The sequence below is a fragment of the Protomyctophum parallelum genome, assembly GCF_964188405.1.
Source record: "Protomyctophum parallelum genome assembly, chromosome: 14".
NCBI classification, from domain to species: Eukaryota; Metazoa; Chordata; class Actinopteri; order Myctophiformes; family Myctophidae; genus Protomyctophum; species Protomyctophum parallelum.
In genome coordinates this window covers 42,964,966-42,984,152 of record NC_139709.1, presented here as the reverse complement: position 1 = coordinate 42,984,152, position 19,187 = coordinate 42,964,966, and the positions used below count along the sequence as shown (strand labels likewise).

Below are 19,187 nucleotides of genomic sequence, written 5' to 3'. Positions count from 1 at the left end.
TGATTTGCAAGAGTAATCAGAAGTCAGAAATTGTGATAATAGCCGATCTATATAGCCCTGAAACATGACGTTCAAGCTCACGACAACGCCTCGCAATCTTTGATTGATTGATTGAAATATTTATTAAGTTTGTAGAATTACAGTACATTTCAAGCACAAACTCAATACAAAGACTGTTAACTGTGAGTGGACGACCCAATTAAGCATTACACTTGTTTACAACAGGGTCCACATTGTTCAATTCATCAAAAAAATCAATAAACCAACAAACCGGTACGCATAGGCGACTGCATAGAACTTACATCTGAACATCCCTTCAATAACTGTCTTTGAGCGTCACTAATCACTATACGCTGAAGACGGAGTTTGTCAACCAAACGTATTTTATTTATAGATAGTATTTGCAGTTTGATGTTTTTTTTTTTTTTTACAATTCAGGAAGCCCCGCGTGAGCAGGGCATCAAAAAATTAGTTGATACTCATAATGTTCCTCTCCACGGAAATCTTTAGTAAAAGGCGAAAGATTTATACGATCTGAAGAGAAACAAGAGTGTACTACCGAACCTGGTTTTCGCGGAGGTAGTGATTCACTGCGCTATGACTCAGGGTGACGGTGGAAATAAATTAGGCCTATCATTTTTTTCAGTCTTTATTATTATAATGAATTAGAATTATTGTTTTTGGTATAGTTTTTCAATGGTGTTAATGAAACAACTATAAAAGTAGTACATAAGCTTTTAAAAGTGATAAATCTGCACGATAATGCACGCATAGCATGCTGGGTAATAACGATGTAATAACAGGCACTGATTGGCCGTTTATTTGTTAGTTTGTTTTCTTCATGTTTTCTTCCTTAATTTGAAACTATATAAAACAACAACAACAACAACAACAACAACACAAAATGACAAACATTTAGCTAATGTGTACTGTTGAGACAAGCACAGCACCACTAATGACCTACAATGATTTTCTTGACCAGCAGGTGGCCCTCCTTTTACTTTGTTTAATTGTTTAATTAAGCATTCATCCAACCAATCAAATACTCCGGTAATAACAATTAAAAAAATAATATATATATAACATTACTTAAAACAGGAACAGACATTTGCGTCATCTTTCAAAGCACGGTCAGTTGTGAATTAATCAACGAAACCTTGACACAACGCAGTATATATATATATATATATATATATATTTTTTTTTTCTCTTTTCTTTTATGAAACCATAGAGAAAACGCTCTTTATGAAGACAATATAATTTGATTTTTGTGTTATTGTATTGGGCTACAATCTTAATAGTCTACCGGTAGGCTACCGGAAAGAGGGCGGGGCGAAGTGTAGTAACGGGTCTACGGCTACCTGGAAGGAAGTTGAAACGAACGGATTATGTGACTGTGTGTGCGCTCTTTAAATACAAATAAATAATATAACGTATATTAAATAATAACGCCTTGCATGTGTGTTTCCAGTCATCGCGGCGAACGAGTTGGACAAGGCTTATATTTCTTTCTACTGTGCGGGTAAGGGTTTTATTTGGACTTAAAGATGCGGACTGCAGGCAAAGCTACCGTTATTAGCATCTTGGCTAGTGAGTTGCTAACGTCCACCGTGCTAATGAGCTGTCAGACGACTGACAGCTCGTTAGCACGGGTAAACGTTAGCATTTTAGCACTTGAAAGACCAAAGCAAAGCCATCAATGGGTTGAATAACCCATTGATAGATCATCGAGTTAAGCAGAACCCTAACAAAAGCCGGTGCTTCTTGAGCTAGCTATTTACAACCAACCGGTGTGATCTTTACGGTCTGTAGTCAAAATTGCTTCATTAACTAACGCGAGCTATTATAATAACCGTTTGGGCTAATGTTACAAACAGTATTGTTGCAAACTTATTATTTCCAAGTCAAGCTAAACTGCAGATTGTGCAGAATGCTTCTTTAAACACATCTGGATCTGATCGACCGTGACTGTTAGAAATAATGATGGTTCTGAATGTGATACAACACAGTCACACTGCTTCATGATCCAAGCACTGCTGCTAGGTCTGTCTAGGACAGGTCAACGCCCCACCACCATCAGTGGAGTGTATCAGTTCATTTAGTAAGAAGAAAGAAAGCGGTGTGAAATCACACGAAATAGCTACATATCCGGAGGTCGTTGTTATCAAACGTAAGCGAAAGTGAAATGGTTCTCTTGTTCTTCCACAGCCAAGACTGCCTTCTAAACACTGAAACCACTGTCTTGATTTCACTGATTTCCCTGCCTTATACAAGCTGTATGTTAACACTTCTTTTCCACTGTTGAAAACATGGTAATTTTTATATGAAGACTTTCAGAGTGGTAGTGGGACTATTGATGATCCTGGAAGGCTGTGTGTTGGTGTTGTGTATAGACCGATTCTGTACCGGTTTCATGGTCGCAGCCTACGTATTTCCTGTAGGCGGATCCGCCATAGCTGCGGGGGAGATCAGCACGTCTTTCACTACAGTGAATGTAAAGTGACTTGTGTTCGTTGGCTCACGTTACGCTAATTACTAACACTACAACTTTACAAAGATGCCTGAAAAATCGGGACGAACGTGTGTCGTTTATGCCTGCTCCAACAGTAGTGGCAAAATTCATGCACTTAGGAGGAGACAAATTCTACGTCCTGACTCATCATGACGATTGTCTATGAGCGCAGGCTGCGCAGCGCCGGCAGCCATTAGATTCCCTGCGAGTGCAGAGGACAGATGTTCGCCAGAAGTGGGTCAAAAAGCGAGGACTTTGTTCCCACTTCCCAGGCACAAAGAACAGCATGGTAAGTTTGAGACTTTTCGTTAGTTGCCATTAACTACCATTAATATAATACTAGCATGCAGCCCCCATTGAGTGGTGAAATATGTTACATGTCATTAATAACTGTTCACTGTCCAGCTAGCGAAACACGTGGCGCCGATCGTTACATTTACAGTGAAAACGTGTTCATAAACATTCAGATTTCAAATATAAAGTACTCACTACGTGTGCCACGGGTGTTATAAATGTGCTGGTACAGCGATTAGCACTGCTGCATTCCACGTAGTTTAATAAATGGCATTTTTATCCAAGCGCCTCGTTATTTTTCTCAAACGGGGTGCGTTCGGAAAATACACAGTTTCTCACCGGGAGCGCACTCTCTCATTAGTTTGTATTGGCAGTGCGGTCAGCGTGAATATATCGAACACACCCACTGTTTCAGAGCGCAACACTCCTTCCTCGACCTGACAAAAAAACTGCTCGGATAAAATGCCTTTTATTAAACAACGCGGGATGCAGCAATGCTAATCGCCGTACCAGCACATTTCTAACACCCGTGCCCCACGTGGTGAGTACTTCATATTTGAAATCTGAATGTTTATGTACACGTTTTCACTCTAAATGTAACGATCGCGTAAAACAGACTGCAGTAGCATCATGTGAACAATGGCTAAGCTAACGCTAATAACATTGATTGATTGATTGATTGATTGATTGATTGATTGAAAACAGTTTGCAGAATTACAGTATATTTCAAGCACAAACTCAATACAAAGACTGTTAACTGTGAGTGGACGACCCAATTAAACATTACTGTTTACACTTGTTTACAACAGGGTCCACCTTGTTCAATTCATCAAAACATAATTTTTAGTAGGCTAAGCTGCTCCTCAAAATAAGTCACATGCGGCGTGGGCCGCGTGGCATAATTGTGATTAATTATCAGTTGAGAAGATTCACTCATTGAAGGCTACTGTAAAAAGATAGAGGAATAAAGTGCATCATATGACTAATCTGCCCAAAATTAGTGGAAAATATGTTTTATGCGTTATTGAGTCTGTTATTATGTGGTACCAGCTATTCATCCTCATCGTTCTATCTTTAGGTGTGTTGAGTACACTTCCCAGATGGGAGGCCATTGAAAGAACACCCATAGTTCTGCAACTAGGATAAAAATATAATTTCCCCCTTAAAATTTACTGTCTGGTGTGATTGTTTTCATTTAATATTTGGTTTCTTTTGAAAACCAATAACTTAAAAAAAAGAAAGGTAAGCACTGTTTATTTTTCTTTCACAGAGGAGAATGCAGCCCCCCCCCCCCCAAGAGAAGAGGCATTCAGTCATAAAGCAGCAGCAGGGCCTGAAGTGAAGACACAGCATCCAATGTGGAAAATGTTATGCCTCTGTGCATGAAGTTGGAGATACAGGCATGTGCAGATCAAAAAAATATTTATTTTACTTAATAATATACTTAATATAGCATCTTTTGGATTCTTTGATGACATTAATGCAGCGCAAAGTGCTTTACAGAGCAATAAAGAAAAAACAGAAAACATTTTCTCAACTGAAACTCATTAAATTCAAAAGAGGGCTAGTTTACTTTAGTCCATCCACTTTCATTACCCCGTGGGCTATCCTTGTGGATATTGCTGGAAGTAAGTGCTGAAAATACACGTCCTTCAGGTGGCTGATTTTCTCTGTAATCCACTCTTCATTGTATGGGACATCTGCAATGACCTGCTCATTTGGAGTCCAGACAATGAATTTACAATTATTTTTTTTAGCACAATGCATCGCCACTTGTACCTGGTAATAGTACCCTAATCCTGATGCCGTTTCCCTCAGAATATATTTTCCATCCTTATGCCTCACATCGTACTTGTTAGAGTCAATCATTTTTAGCAGACTGCCATTGTGTGCCACAAGTTTTTTGGCTGTAGGACATTTAATTTCAATGATGGTATCGGCATCTATAATACCATCAAGGCTGGCACCAAGCCAGTTTTCCTCTTCATGTACAACAAGTCCTGTACACTCCACAGTTATTCCTGTGGTCTCCTCAAACCACTTTCTTGCCAAAGGCTCGGATGTTTGGCCATGCCTAGTGGCTGTATTTCCGGCAAAGGTGCCATTCAATTTTCGTTCCACCCAGTTTTGTGGGTCAACCTTTTTGGGCACTTGAGAGGCCTCACTACTTGTGATTCTTATTTTTCGTTGATCTAGCCAAAATTGATTATTCTGGCCCTTGGATTGTACAAGAATTCTCTCCCTCTCACGTTTCCCACATAACACATGTCTTTCAAAAATACAGTTGCAAAGTTGACATTTTTGTTGAGCACATTGCTCGTGACATGTGGGCAGTTTATCAGTAACCTCTTTGGTTTGTGGCTGTGCAGTCAACAGATCATGCAAAAGGGTACCAGGTATGTTGGATAGACCAGCCATCTCAGGGGATGTGAGGTGCTGAATGACATCTGCATCTTTCTCAAATGCTGTTGACTTTATTTTCATTTTTTTCCGAGGTCCCTGGTCTGGCCCCCTGATGTTCTCGACTGTATCAGGCATCACATTGTCACACGTGGAACTGTTCCAGACACAAGCCTCATTGGTGCTTGCTGTGCCTGTGAACCCCTGACTGGCAGCATCTTTGATTTTGTACAGTATCCCTGCTGAATGACTGCAGCTCTTCCCTTGGTTGGCCATGCAGTCACAGTTCACATCCACCACTTTGCCATCCCTCCTCTGCAAGGTCAGTTCAACATGATGGTACTGTTTAATGTCCTGTGAGTAGCGAACAGGTCCTTTCAAGAGTATGTGCTCCTCATCTGGTAGCCTGTGGAGTATCTGGCCAACCCATCCGGAGCTCAGGTAATTTTGACCCTCTATCAGGGACCTGTAGTTGGCATTGGGTTGTTCATCACATGCCAGTCGGTGAAGGAAATATTCTTGAATACCTATCATAAAAATAAATAAAAACATTCGTTTTTTTAATAGGATTAATACCACTTATCTGTAATGATTAGGAAATACACAGTCTTAGATCATTAAGATTTGCATTTCATAATTTTTATTATGCAAACAAACAACAAACAGTAAACACAAGTTAACCACCCCAGGCAGCATTGGGATAAATACTAACTTAACCGCATGCATGCCATGGTGACTTTCTGGCAAAGAGATGGTGTAGGAAAATAGTCAAAGCTAGTCTAGTCTACTAGACAGTGTAATAATAAGACAGTGGTTTAAGCACTGATTGGCGATTGCCATCAATTAATTACCTTTATCAGTAACTGGAGGCCACTGTCTGACGTCGTCAATCCAGGTACTCATTCTGTTAGTCGCTGGCTGTCACAACCGACCGAGTTAGGTTTTGGTAAACCAAGCAGATAAAGACTGGTATGGTAGCAGCAGCCAAACACCAGCCAGACGCCAAGGGAATCAATTTATGCACCTACAGGGTGTGCACCCAGAGGGTGCCCAATCAAGCCAATCACTGTTATCTGGCCCCTGACTTTGACAAGATACTCCACATGCTACCAAATGATGAGCACAGTTCTGAAAGGACCTGTGTTACTCACAGGACATTATCATGTACCATCATGTTGAAGTAACTTTGCAGAGGAGGGATGGCAAAGTGGTGGATGTGAACTGCGACTGCTAGGCCAACCAACTTAAGGGAAGAGCTGCAGTCATTCAGCAGGGATACTGTACAAAATCAAAGATGCGGCCAGCCACACAGGCACAGCATGCACAGATGACAATGTGACAATGTGAGGCCTGATGCAGTTGACAACATCAGGGGGCCAGACCAGGGACCTCGATGAAAGTAACAGCTTTTGAGACGGATGCAATCCCCTGAGATGGCTGGTCTATCCAAAATACCTGGAACTCTTTTGCATAACGTGTTGACTGCACAGCCACAAAACAAAGCAAATGAAAAACTCACCATGTCATGAGCATGTCATGAGCTCAACACAAATGTAAACTTTGTAATGAAAATAAATGTGATATGTGGGAAACATGAGAGGGAGACAATTGCTGCACAAACAAAGGGCCAGAGTAGTTTATTTGGAGTAAATTAAAGGAAATCTGAATCATCAGTAGCCTCTGAAGTGCCCAAAAAAGAAAATCCACAAAACTGGGTGGAACGAAAATTGAATGGCACCTTTGCTGGTAGCCACTAGGCATGACCAAACATCGGAGCCTTTGACAACAAAGTGGTTTGAAGAGGATACAGGGATACAGGTATTCTAATAAACATTTTACTTATTGTGCATGAGGAGGGAAACTGAGAATTAATAATAATTGTTTATAATTTTTTCCATCTTTCTCTTTCTCAGGGGAATAGGAATCTGGGTAGGCTGAGAAACACCTGGAGAGTAGAGACTCTCCAAGACCTAAAGAACATTGGAATGAGCTGGCAGGAAGCAAAAGCCCAGGCCCAGGAGATTGAGATGGAGAGCTCTGGTGGACGCCCTATGCCCCTCGATGGGGTAAAGAGGATCAAGTCATGTCATGCTCATCTAGGCTTACATCCTCATCCACATCACATTCCTCTTCTTCCTCAATATCAGATGTTTCTTGTTGCTCAGTTTCAGTCTGAATTAACTTGGGTTGCAAATTACATAGCCCAGCACAAATACTCACAATGTCATCAACATGTTTTATACTACCTTGAATGACATAACTGACCATTTTAAAACCTTTGAACCTTCTAATTGCACGCTCTACATGGATTCTGACATTTGCTAGGCGCCGTGTTGCCACAACATCATGCCCAGGAAGTTCTTTGAGGCCGCGAGTAAAAGCTGGGAGAGCCAGAGTCACCCCTGGAGGCAACACATCTGAGATGGTGAACCCACGGTCTGCTAGGATTTGATCACCAGGAATCAGAAGTTCAAGAAGACCACTGTTCTTTGTGATGAAAGTGTCACTGGCCCGTCCACCAAATAGTTTTGATGTGAACATCACATAACCATTGGGGGCAATACAATATAATAATTTGTAAGTGTTATGATGTTTGTAGTTGCTGAATGTTTGGGATCGCTTTCTTAAGTGTTTTGGCCTTTGGACAAATATTTCTGTACAGTCTATTATGCATGTTGCTTTGGGATAATTTTTACTGAAACATGATGGCATTATTCTTCTGAGAGTATCCCTAGGCAACCACGCAATCACATTTTCCCTCATAAACCTAGCAAGTATTGGTCTCCAAAGTGAAAAGATCACACATGCTGAGGTCTTGCTTATTCCAAATCTTTTAGCCAAGTCTGTGAACATCAAACAAAGACGTAGCCTAGTTAAAACGAGTAACAGCTGGTCATGGACTGCTAATCTGGTCATCTTTGGAGGTGGGTGAAAAGCTATGAGGGAATGTAAAAGCTGCCAAAAACTTGCAATACCTATGCCCGTGTGAAACCTTGCATCTTTGTCATCTAGGTCATAGGCTGACAATGATGGTGTAGGATCAGTTTGTGTTGCACGGTTTGTTAACTTTATGGTAGAGTAGCTGTGGTCTGTAATAATTTCTGGACACTGGATTCCAATATCACGCTTCAGAGGCATGACATCAGTTTGTGTTGCACTGTTTGCCCTTGAGTTGATACGGAAGTAATTGTGGTCTGCAATATGTTCCATTCCGATATCACTGGTGTCTTCAGGTCCTGCTCTTAATTCTGTTGTTGTTGATGTTGTTGCGTTTAATTCTGTTGTTGTTGATGTTGTTGCGTTTTGTGTGCTGCTGCTGCTTGATGACCGAAGGCCTCTTCTCTTAGGGGGGGCTCTACCAGATGTCATTCTCCCCTGTGAAAGGAAAAGAAACGATGCACTACAAGTTATTGTTTTATTCAAAATAAACCTAATCTGTTGAACCAAAAACAATCACATCAAACTGTCAATTTGAAGGGGAGAATCAAACGTACATGTTTATATCCTAGTTGCAGAACTGGATACGGGTGTTCTTTTGTTGGCCTCCCATCTGGGAAGTGTACTCCACACACCTAAAGATAGAATAATTAGGATGAATAGTAAATACTGGTAGGCTACCAGATATAACTCATAATGCATTAAAATACTGTCCACTAAATGGTTTCATGTTATGCAATTTAGTTATATTATGCACTTTATGCCTCTATCTTGACTGCAAAAACGCCTTCTCAACTAATAATTTTACCCACCTTGTGATGTGATAAAGATTTATTCTGATTTAGAAAATACTGTCCACTAAATGGTTTCATGTATCATGTTATGCAATTAGTTATATTATGCACTTTATGCCTCTATTTTGACTGCAAAAACGCCTTCTCAACTAATAATTTTACCCACCTTGTGATGTGATAAAGATTTATTCTGATTCAGAAAATACTGTCCACTAAATGGTGGCATAGCCATTTCATAGAGTGGACGTTGTACATTGCTTTGCACCATTTCATAGGGGGTAGACTAGATTGTCAACATTCAGCCACTGTTGTGACTCACTACTTGGGTCTAATTTAGACCCAGATGTTTCCAACTTTCCATGAAGTTTGTTTATGTGTAGAACCCTACCATACAACTGTGTCCTGCAGTATTTGTGTTCATTAGACTGTCATAGTTTGTCCAAATAGCCTAGTATTTAATCACAATAATGTCAAGCCACAGGTGACTTATTTACTAACAATGATGAACTAGTTGAGATAACATTTCACTCCTCAATGGGGGCTGCATGCTAGCATTAATGGTATAACTAACAAAAAGTATCCAAAAGTTACCGTGCTGTTCTTTGTGGGAACAAAGTCCTTTATGTTGATGTTTTTGATCCACATCTGGCGCACGTCATTGTCCTCTGCACGCCCAGGGAATCTGTGCAAACCGTATGGCTTTTGGCATGGACAATCTTCATGATGTAGAGGTTTGTGTTTTTGACATTCAGTTTCTTTCCAGAGTTGGATTTTGCCACTACTGTTGGAGCAGCCATGAACTGCACACGTTCGTCCCGATTTTTTGGGCATCTTTGTAACGTTATAGAGTTATCAATTAGCGTAACGTGAGCCAACGAAAACAAGACACTTTACATTCACTGTAATGAAAGACGTGCTGATCTCCCCCGCAGCTATGGCGGATCCGCCTACAGGAAATACGTAGGCTGCGACCATGAAACCGGTACGGAATCGGTCTATATTGATTTGTCCAGGAGTTAAGCATTGTCTCTCATCGTGTGTGTGTGTGTGTGTGTGTGTGTGTGTGTGTGTGTGTGTGTGTGTGTGTATGGCATGACATGTGCTTGCTGTATTGCATGTGTAGGCACTGCTGCAGTAATCATACAGACAGTGTTGGTTAATCGATTGGGGCCACAGATAGCTTATAGTATTATTGATTTGTACAGGACTGGACCTGTGGCTGTAACTGAGCTGAGGTTTCTTTCTTTTCCTCTTAATAGCGTTCTCCCAAATTACCTGTTAATAAACTGGTAAGCTACATGTAAAAATATTCTGCAAATGATTATGACCAAGCACTAATATCAACATCTGAAGAATAGTCACCTTTGTTGTGAATAGAGTTGGGATAATCAGAATCATCTTTATTGTCACATTACAGCTTTACACGTCGGGTGGAATTAGTTTTTGTGTTATTTTTACAAGAAAACAAAGAAAGGGAAGAAGGGGGGTTAGGAGATGATGGCAAGAAAGAAAATAAATAAATTGAAGCCTGTTACACACACACACACACACACACACACACACACACATTGCACAACCGTACAACCAAGGGGGTCTCTTTATTATATATATATATATATATATATATATATATATAAGGTGCGTGAGCATAGCAGGGCTCCGCTGTGTAATGTGCAATATATAAAGCTGCAGGTATTGTTCAAGGTGCGTATAGTCACTATAGTGGTTCAAGAAGAGCCAACTAGTTCCTGGTATAATCCACAGTAGGTTCAGGAAGAGCAAAAAGAAGGTCTAAGGCCAGCCTTTCGGCATTGCCTGTCATCAGGCAGTTTTATTTGATGACATTCAGGGAAGGGCTTTTTGTTGACAGGTGGCTTGGTAACTCCCTGAATCACATGGAACACTAAAGAATCATTCAATCTAACAAGGAGGTTGTTGTCATCATGGCCTTGACACTGAACTGAATCCCCCAATGATAAGCACAATGGCAATGGTAAGAAATCACTGTGCAGCCTTGTTGGTTCACAATAAAAAAGGACCAATAGCTTATTACAAGTCTAAGGACCATTCCAGTCACAAGAAAAACATATTCAAACAGTTCAGTTACAGTATCAGTTAGTGCCACTCTGTGCCAGTCGTGATATCAAATGAATGATACCACCCGCCTTAGTATTGTATGATTAATTTGAGATGTGCACATGTTTACCATTTACTGGCATTTAGCAAATGTAATTGAATCTTTTTTCTTTTTTTTGTGATTGTGTTGTGAGTGAATTGTATTATCATTCACTGTTTAATTTCAGTTTTTCCAAATAATCACTATCAGCCTAGCCGGTTATAGGCCATTGCTGATGGCACCACTCACACCACTCTGGTTGTGTGATCCCATGAACAACTTCCGCTGCATCACACAACTCGCAGATCCCAGATCCTAACATAAGTCTAATTTCCATTCAAATATGCTTTCCGAGAGAGCTATTATGCATGTCAGTCAAATAAGCCTCTGCATATGCTTAATTTGCTTATTGCTTGATCCAGATCATTTGCTCATGATGTGATGCTGGGCTTATCTATTGGCTATAAAGGGAGGAAGTTGTCATTAGACAGATGTGAAAAACTTGTTATAGAATCTGGTGGAGTCTCAGGTTGCAGTAGCCTGATAATTCTGCTTGTCTGGTCTGTTCTTTCGAACTCTTCTGACATAATATATCCTGTATCGGATGTGGCACTGGGCTATATTTGCCATTTCCTCCTTTGATGGGCAATGAAGAGAAGTGCTGTAATCATGTCCCTTGTTTGTTTGACAATGAAAAGCAGCACTGTTCATTTCCTGTGTACTAAATATATAGTCGGTCTGTCTGTCTGTCTTATAGACCTGCCAGTGAGCGATGCCATCGGGGTCCAGCTGTGACTGTCCCCACCTGGAATGTGTAGGGGAGATCACCAAGGACGAACTGATTCAGAAATCCCATGTAAGTCCGTTGTCATGGGCCTGTTAATTGGACTAGTACTGGTACTTAAGTTATCCAACATTTCTGGAATTCTGGTAAAGTCAATCAGTTCTTGAGTGATTATGCAAATATCCTCCCTTTATGACGTTTCTCTTTACCAAACTGACTGCAGTCTCTTCAGTTTATTTATTTTTAAGAATGATTCTTAAAAATCATATCACTTATGATAACTCAAGAATGTTTGTTTTCTAGGGCCAGTGCCAGGATTGCAAAGTCGGAGGACCGAATCTATGGGCGTGTCTAGAGGTGAGATGGCAGGGCTCATCACAATATAATGGAGGGCTAACCACATCTTTGCTGGTCAGGGAGACAGTTTAAAATACTGGCACCTGATTCTTGGTGTTGTAGGATAAGACACTTGATTGGTTTAACAGCCCGTGTTTAACAGTCTGTGTGTCCTTCCTGTCTGTCTCTCTCCAGAATGGCTGTCCGTACGTAGGTTGTGGAGAATCTCACACTGACCACAGCACTGTCCACTCACAGGTAAGTGAGATGCCTTACCGTAGTAATTTAGTGAAACAAACTCAATATGCAGATGATAACACACATGACAGAGAGGAGGTGTAGGTTAAACAATGACTTTATGTTATACCTTTGGTGTTGGCATATGGAAAATTACTGTAAATATTATTTGATTAAATACACTTGCAAAGTTTGTATTGGCATTATGTTCTTCTCATCCTTGCAAGACATGCAAGTGTGTTCTTGTGCTATTTTCATCACATTTTCATTTTGTGAATATGGATGTGGTTTAAAAGATGGAAGAGAAAGAGGCATGTCATTATTTAACTTGAGGCAGCGGGAGACACAGATGAAGAATGAAGGAAAGTCCCAGGGCTGTAAATAGGAATAACATCATCCCCCAGTGTTAGATGATATTTTCATCCCTTTCTCCATGATCAAAGCGCAGTGCCATGGCATGCATGTTGTTTTTGCAGTGCACGACTGCTTGTGTTGTGGAAAGTACATCCTACTAACAATCTAGAAATCCAGTTGAACTTCAGTATTGGATCATTCATATATATATTTTTTTATTCTTTATTTAGGGACATCCACAATCATATTATACAATCATTTTTCAAATAGTGTTTCTTTGTCCACATTTGTCCACAAAATAATAATCATTTTTCAAATAGTGTTTCTTTGTCCACATTTGTCCACAAAATAATAATAATAATACATTAAAGCATATGGGAGAGATGGATAATGTGTACAGAATTAAAGTACAATACAATATAATACTCATAGGAAGACATAAGAGAGTATTTGAAGCTGTGAGCAGTAATTAAAATAAAAACAACAAAGGCCAAAAAAGAGAGACATGAGTAAGACAGAATCATTCAATCCTTGCCACTACAAAATCTGGTCGCAAAGGTATTATCATATTCCACCTGGATCATTCATAATTAATCGCTATTTCTGTTTTCCAGAGGGAGATGGGTGGATCAGTACTACTATCAGCGCAATACAGTATCACCCCCTCCTCTTTTTGCCCAATCCTTCATTCAGCCTCTGGAATTAATACCGTTGACTCCAAAAGGGCAGACGAGTGTTGAGTAAAACGGTGAAAAATGAGAAGAGTGAATTAAAAGTTAAATAATGTATTGTCATACCAAACAAATTGCTAGGCATTTTTGTCCATGTGCTCAGGATACGCAAAGGACAAGGCATTAATACTGTATGTACACATAATGCACATCTCTGCTGTCGTGAAGAAACAACCTAACTCCAAAATGTTCATTTTTCAGGGAAATAAAAAATATACATTTTTCAGCAAATTAAGAAAACCTTATATTTTGAAAACAAAGCCTCATCAAAGTTGGTGTTGTAACTTTATATATTGTCAATTACTTGCATGAGAGGGGGTGGTGGAGTTAGTTGCTTTAACAGACAGTTTGAGGGTCAAAAGGTTTTGTCCAAAGCGTTTTTTACTTCATTCCATTGGTTCATTATTTTCAAAACAACACACAGACGTGTTCAATAGCACTGATTTATGTAAAATAAAATAAAATACCTCAACATTTGAGTTAGGAGCAACACTTCTATTTTTCAGGGTGTAACCCTTTAAAGGCAGGAGGTAATGCTTAGTTAGCGCTCCAAAGGCCCTGAGGGGAAGGGAAATGTTTTAATCTCTTGACTATTTAATAAAGAAAAGACTCCTACTGGGACATATCTGTGAGAGATATATATTATTATAATATAATATATGGGCTTCAGATAGTCAGGCTATGAACTGAATATTTACAGTCTTCAATTTGGTGGAGATGAGGGTGGGTCGGCTCATTTCAGATCCTAGTTTTGGTTGGAAACAATTGACACTTTAAATAATCATTCACAATCATTAAAGCTGCACTATGTAACTTTCCCTGTTGTACCCCGGATTTGAACCGAGGAAACAATACCACTGGGTTAATAGTGCCTGCCTGCTTGCTGAGGGAAGAAATTGAATTAGTGTGAAAACAGAAACTGGGTTGTGTCCAACCAAGACACAGAATATAATGTTTCAAGCAGAGAGAGCAGAGAGGTGTTGTATTTGTGTTGTTATTTTTGTTATATGTGAAAAAAGGAAAAAGAAATGCACACACGCAATGTCAAAGCAAATTCCTATGTGTTTTACACAATGGCAAATAAAGGTATCTGAATCTGAGACCAAATACAACCACCCCAGTTGTATAAGTAATACACAAATGAACACTAGACCTTTAATTATTAACAACTTATCTACATGGCTCAAAGATAAGACATATAACCGTAAACCTACAAGATGCATCTGTGTAGGTTTTGACTGATAAGGGGCTCTTGAAGGCCAATACCAATTTTGCTATTTTAAGTATTTTTAGATTCAGGCTGACAAAATCTGAAACTTTGTTTCAACATTGTGCCAAACTGCTACTCTCTCTAGCTTCAATCAATGTTCCAGAGACTTCTTCAAGATCTCATAAACCTTGTTGACATTTCTAAAATTACACAGCGTAGCTTTTGACATTTGACTTAACCCTAGATTAGAACACTAAACACAACTTTTGACACGCCATCACTAAACCCGGGTAGATGTTCTCATCAAAATATATTACAATACAACAACACATGGCAACTTGATGTACTCATCTTTAATATTTCAACATGAAAAAAAAGAGAAAAATAGATCATGGGGCATGGGGGGGGGGGGGGGGGGGGGCTATCATGGGGGAGAAATCGGTGAAAAATGTGGGTTATTTCTTTTAAGTATTAAAAAAAAAAGAATTATGGAGCTGGGAACTTCTCTTTTGGTCCATCCATTCCTGTGACATGTGAGAATGGTCCAGTGGAAAAATAAATCTTATTGTCAGAGTATGATTTTTCTCCATCGCTCTATTACTATACGTGGTTGAAATTCACCTGAACACCTGCCTGTAGAAAAAGCCAGGGATGTGGGCAAGGAAACAAACTTACCTTTACTGAGCATCATGAAGCTACCCAAGGACCGACCCACATCAGACATCAGCAACATTATGAAAATCACAAAAACATAATTGTCCGGGGGAAAATCAACCGGGTTTAGTGTTCTAGGGTTAAGCATTCTTGGGGTTAGTGGTGAACTTTCCAGTGGTATTGTTAGTGCATTCAATGGATAAAGCTTCTGACTTTTATCATTCAGTTTCAAATTAGAATTAATGTTGGATATACTGTAGGACTTTATTGTGAAGAGAAATTTCTGTATAATTGTATGGAGGAAAAAAAAGCTAATGTTCAGAACTGAGTCTATAATATCTGATATCTGTCATTTCAATTGTTGCTGGTCAGGGACAGTTTACAAGACCAGAAAAACATTATTAGATGTCGTCAGCAACATCATTCCTTTGGGAAAACTGTGACTCAACTTTGACTCAAACGTCAAGCTGCCATGCGAGACGGCTTTATTGGAGTAAAATGAAACACGCATGCACAAAAAAATTATAATATTAGTCTCCTGCCGGGTAAAAGGGGCCTCCATAAATAATTGAAGTAGAGGACATTTCATGGCTGTTCATGGTCTGGTGTGTGCCCCAGCTTCGCTCCACATTGCTTGGCTCTGCCCTGCCCAACTGTGCAAAAGGCTAATGCATCCAGCCCCCCTGATGAATAATGCAGGAACCGCTTGTACTGCTGCTACTGCTCATGTTCGCTCTCCTGCCTGCCTGCCAGGCTGCTGGTGTCTGTCTGTCTGACCAGCAGTGGGTCGCTCTCCTGCCTGCCTGCCTGCCAGGCTGCTGCTGTCTGCCTGTCTGTCTGACCAGCAGTGGGTCAGCAGAAGCAGAACACACACATTTCCCGTGGTATACCGTCCATCCCTGCTGCACGCACACACACTCTTCCTCCTCTCCTGTCATGTGTAATCAGAACGGCGTGGCTCCAAATGCAGTGGCCTGTCGCCTGGTTGTGGTTTCGTTCTGTTTTTCCGGCAGATGTGGTTTCATGTTGCGAAATGATATTGCGCTGAGATTTGTTTTTAGCCTTTGTTTTCGTATGTGGGGTATAGGGTGTAGGTGGGTGTTTATACTGAATGTGCCGTACGGCGTATGTAAACAATTGAGAGCACAACGTTGTTTACAGAAGAAAATCATGCAACATTAAAATAATTTATATTTATTCATTTTAGTAAAAATTCAGAAAAACTGCCCTTTTTAATGGGATTCAGGTTGTTAATCCCATCTAATCAACAACCTTCTTTCAAACCCTGTGTACAGGACACGCGGCACAACCTGACGGTGAACTTGACCACACTGCGGGTGTGGTGCTACGCCTGTGGCAAGGAGGTGTTCCTGGAGCGTAAACTGGGGCCTCGCTCACCCCTCGCCAACAGCAAGCCCCTCCCCTCTCCACAGCTCTCCAACTGTCAAGTAAGCATTTAACTTGTATACATTTGGTTAGATGATTGTTATTTTCTTTGTTTTTTTATGGCCAGTGTTTATTTATTTGAGGGACGTAAATGCACAACAACACACAACTTTGCATGCTCCATATTTGTAGTCAGTTACGTAACTTTGTTTTCTCTCACTCATTTGCACAGTTGTCTGATAAGGAATGCCACTGCTATGTGCTGAGTCATTGTTTTGAATCGACATATCTTCCACGTGTCTCGAGTCGATAAGGTGGGTCTGATAAGGCGTGTGTTGAACATGTTCTTGTAGGACAACAGCAGGACCCCAGGAAGCCCGACGTCCCTGAGAGTGCCCCCTAATGGCAGCTGTGAGGACCTGGACATGGAGACTGAGGAGGAGGATGAATTGCGTACCAGAGGTCAGCAGAAACACATCTGTGTCTGGGTTGTCAAGTACTGGTTGTATGATAGAGACATGAATGAATGAAGAATGAGCTGTTCAAAGGCTGTCTATTAGAGTCCCTGGTACAGTAGATCAGTGGGTGGATAGTAATGCCAGCATTTTCACTGTCAATAGTTTAATCTGTGTGCATCTGCATCAATCAATCTTAATGTTGAATGAATGTTTATATTGGGAGGAATTAAATATTCTGGCCTTTAGGATGTATTGTTGTTGTTGTACTTGCAGAATGGTATGCATCCACACCGTGGTGCTGATGCCATGTCTTTATCTAATGCCATGTCCTCTTCCTCAGGCCTGACGGGGTTGAAGAACATAGGCAACACCTGTTACATGAACGCTGCTCTCCAGGCCCTGTCTAACTGGTGAGACACATCTCTGCCTCCTGTCATCGTCTTCTCCCTTTGCGTCTGAACATTGGCCTCCCTAGTTCTCGCCTGAGCTCATTCGGGAGAGCAAAGGCTGAGTGCAAATGGCTGCACTGCACCATCTCAGATGACAGAAATGGCCCTTTGTAGATCCCTGTAGGTTCCTCGGTTGCAGTTGATCTTCAGCCTTTTCTTCATTTCCCTTTGTGCTCCATTAGCTCCTCTTTCTCCTTGCCGTTTGTCACTGTTACACCCCCTCCTTTACTGTTTAGTCCCAGGTCACTGGGGGTGTTTTTTCTTTCTTTTTAACTCATTATTGTCCATTAGATTACCTTGGGCGTCCATGTGGTCTCTTTTATTGGTTCCTTCTGCAGAGTTGCTCTCTCATCCTCTATTTGAATATAATTTCAGCCTGGACCTCACTGTTCCTCAATTTCCTATTTGTATGTATGTATTCTTTTTCATTATGGACCTGAATGCACAGTAAAATCAGTAAACCATTACACAGAGATTCAAATAGGGTGCATTTTGCAATCCCAAAACGCAGTTTATAGTTATGGGACGCAATAAAACAACGTCCTCTGCATCCACGGGATGCACTACTGTATTACTGTAATATTTATTTTTCTAGTTTATTTAGCTTTAGTTATAATAATCATTTCTGTTTTCTACTTGATTATAACCACATTATAACCATATAAAATGAAATGGGAGTTAAATTCTGCAATTTGTAAAAATGGCAAAATATGACTCCTAATGTCGTTGAAGTGGGACTCATAAAATGTCCCTGGGACTCATCTAAAAGACCATCCCTGCATCCCGGGACTCATTACATTGAAAACCTACGTATTTACATCACTGATTACAGACCAATTTTACCCCTCAAAGAGTTTAATGAAAATTTTATTTTACTCCCGTATCTAAATCAGCTATGCACTGGATGCCATGCCCGTATAGACGTATTTTTTTTTAACGCCCTCTTTTTTTTAATAATGGGAGATCTGGCACTCAGAGCCTAAACTGGTGACCACTAGGTGGTAGAAAAAGTCAGGGATGTGGGTCAAAATTTGCAATCTAAATCAAGTTCCCCAAATAAGAGAACTGAGTCATGAAGTTTCAGAAGGAGAGACCTTTTTATGCATGCTCGTTCCTGGGAGCGCTGGATTATTATGCAGGCTAGAGGCTGCATAATTTCCATGCCTCATTAATCTTGTATGTTCTTTGTCTTCTCATGCTTCGTACACACATAAAGAACAACTCTGCTGTGCTCTGCCTGTGTTTCATGGCCGCCCCAATGCTTTTCCAATGGAAGTCACGTGGTTTGACCAAACACTTGTGTTTGATCCCCCCATCACACACAACTGTTTGGTCAAACCATGTGACTTCCATTGGAAAAGCATTGAGGCGGCCATGAAACACAGAGCATGCACAGAGCATGTTTGTCTGTACGAAGCCTTAGCGAAGTGATTTCTACTCTTATGTCCACCTTTTGAGACAGAGGCTCTATCTCAAATGAAATCCCCACAGCAATTTCTCTTTTTGTATGACAAATCCCCTAATGTTCTTCTTAC

At 40.4% G+C, this 19,187-nt stretch overlaps 2 protein-coding genes across 5 annotated transcripts in view; both read left to right on the top strand.

Annotated features, from left to right (window-relative positions):
• The first annotated feature begins 1,360 nt into the window (after positions 1-1,360).
• The window catches only part of usp33 (ubiquitin specific peptidase 33), a 33,570-nt gene continuing 15,743 nt past the window's right edge, over positions 1,361-19,187 (top strand). For both annotated transcript variants that reach the window (XM_083781635.1, XM_083781634.1), the window contains exons 1-7: positions 1,361-1,522; positions 11,811-11,909; positions 12,141-12,194; positions 12,369-12,431; positions 16,655-16,807; positions 17,099-17,207; positions 17,544-17,613. In XM_083781635.1, coding sequence (XP_083637761.1) covers positions 11,826-11,909; positions 12,141-12,194; positions 12,369-12,431; positions 16,655-16,807; positions 17,099-17,207; positions 17,544-17,613 — 533 coding nt within the window. In that variant the 5' untranslated portion in view covers positions 1,361-1,522; positions 11,811-11,825. The remainder of the gene's footprint in view (positions 1,523-11,810; positions 11,910-12,140; positions 12,195-12,368; positions 12,432-16,654; positions 16,808-17,098; positions 17,208-17,543; positions 17,614-19,187) is intronic.
• Positions 4,111-7,627, top strand: LOC310870054 (uncharacterized protein; the record flags this gene model as incomplete). Of its 3 annotated transcripts, XM_083781078.1 has the most annotated exons (3): positions 6,886-7,024; positions 7,120-7,272; positions 7,532-7,627. In XM_083781078.1, exons 1-3 carry the CDS (start codon positions 6,938-6,940, stop codon positions 7,625-7,627), a joined length of 336 nt encoding a protein of 111 aa, XP_083637204.1. In that variant the 5' UTR covers positions 6,886-6,937. The 3 variants fall into 3 exon arrangements, 1 of the variants encoding a protein (XP_083637204.1); XR_014570203.1 differs by lacking the exons at positions 6,886-7,024; positions 7,532-7,627 and adding an exon at positions 4,111-4,206 and having other exon boundaries at positions 7,120-7,253; XR_014570202.1 differs by lacking the exons at positions 6,886-7,024; positions 7,532-7,627 and adding an exon at positions 5,402-5,528 and having other exon boundaries at positions 7,120-7,255.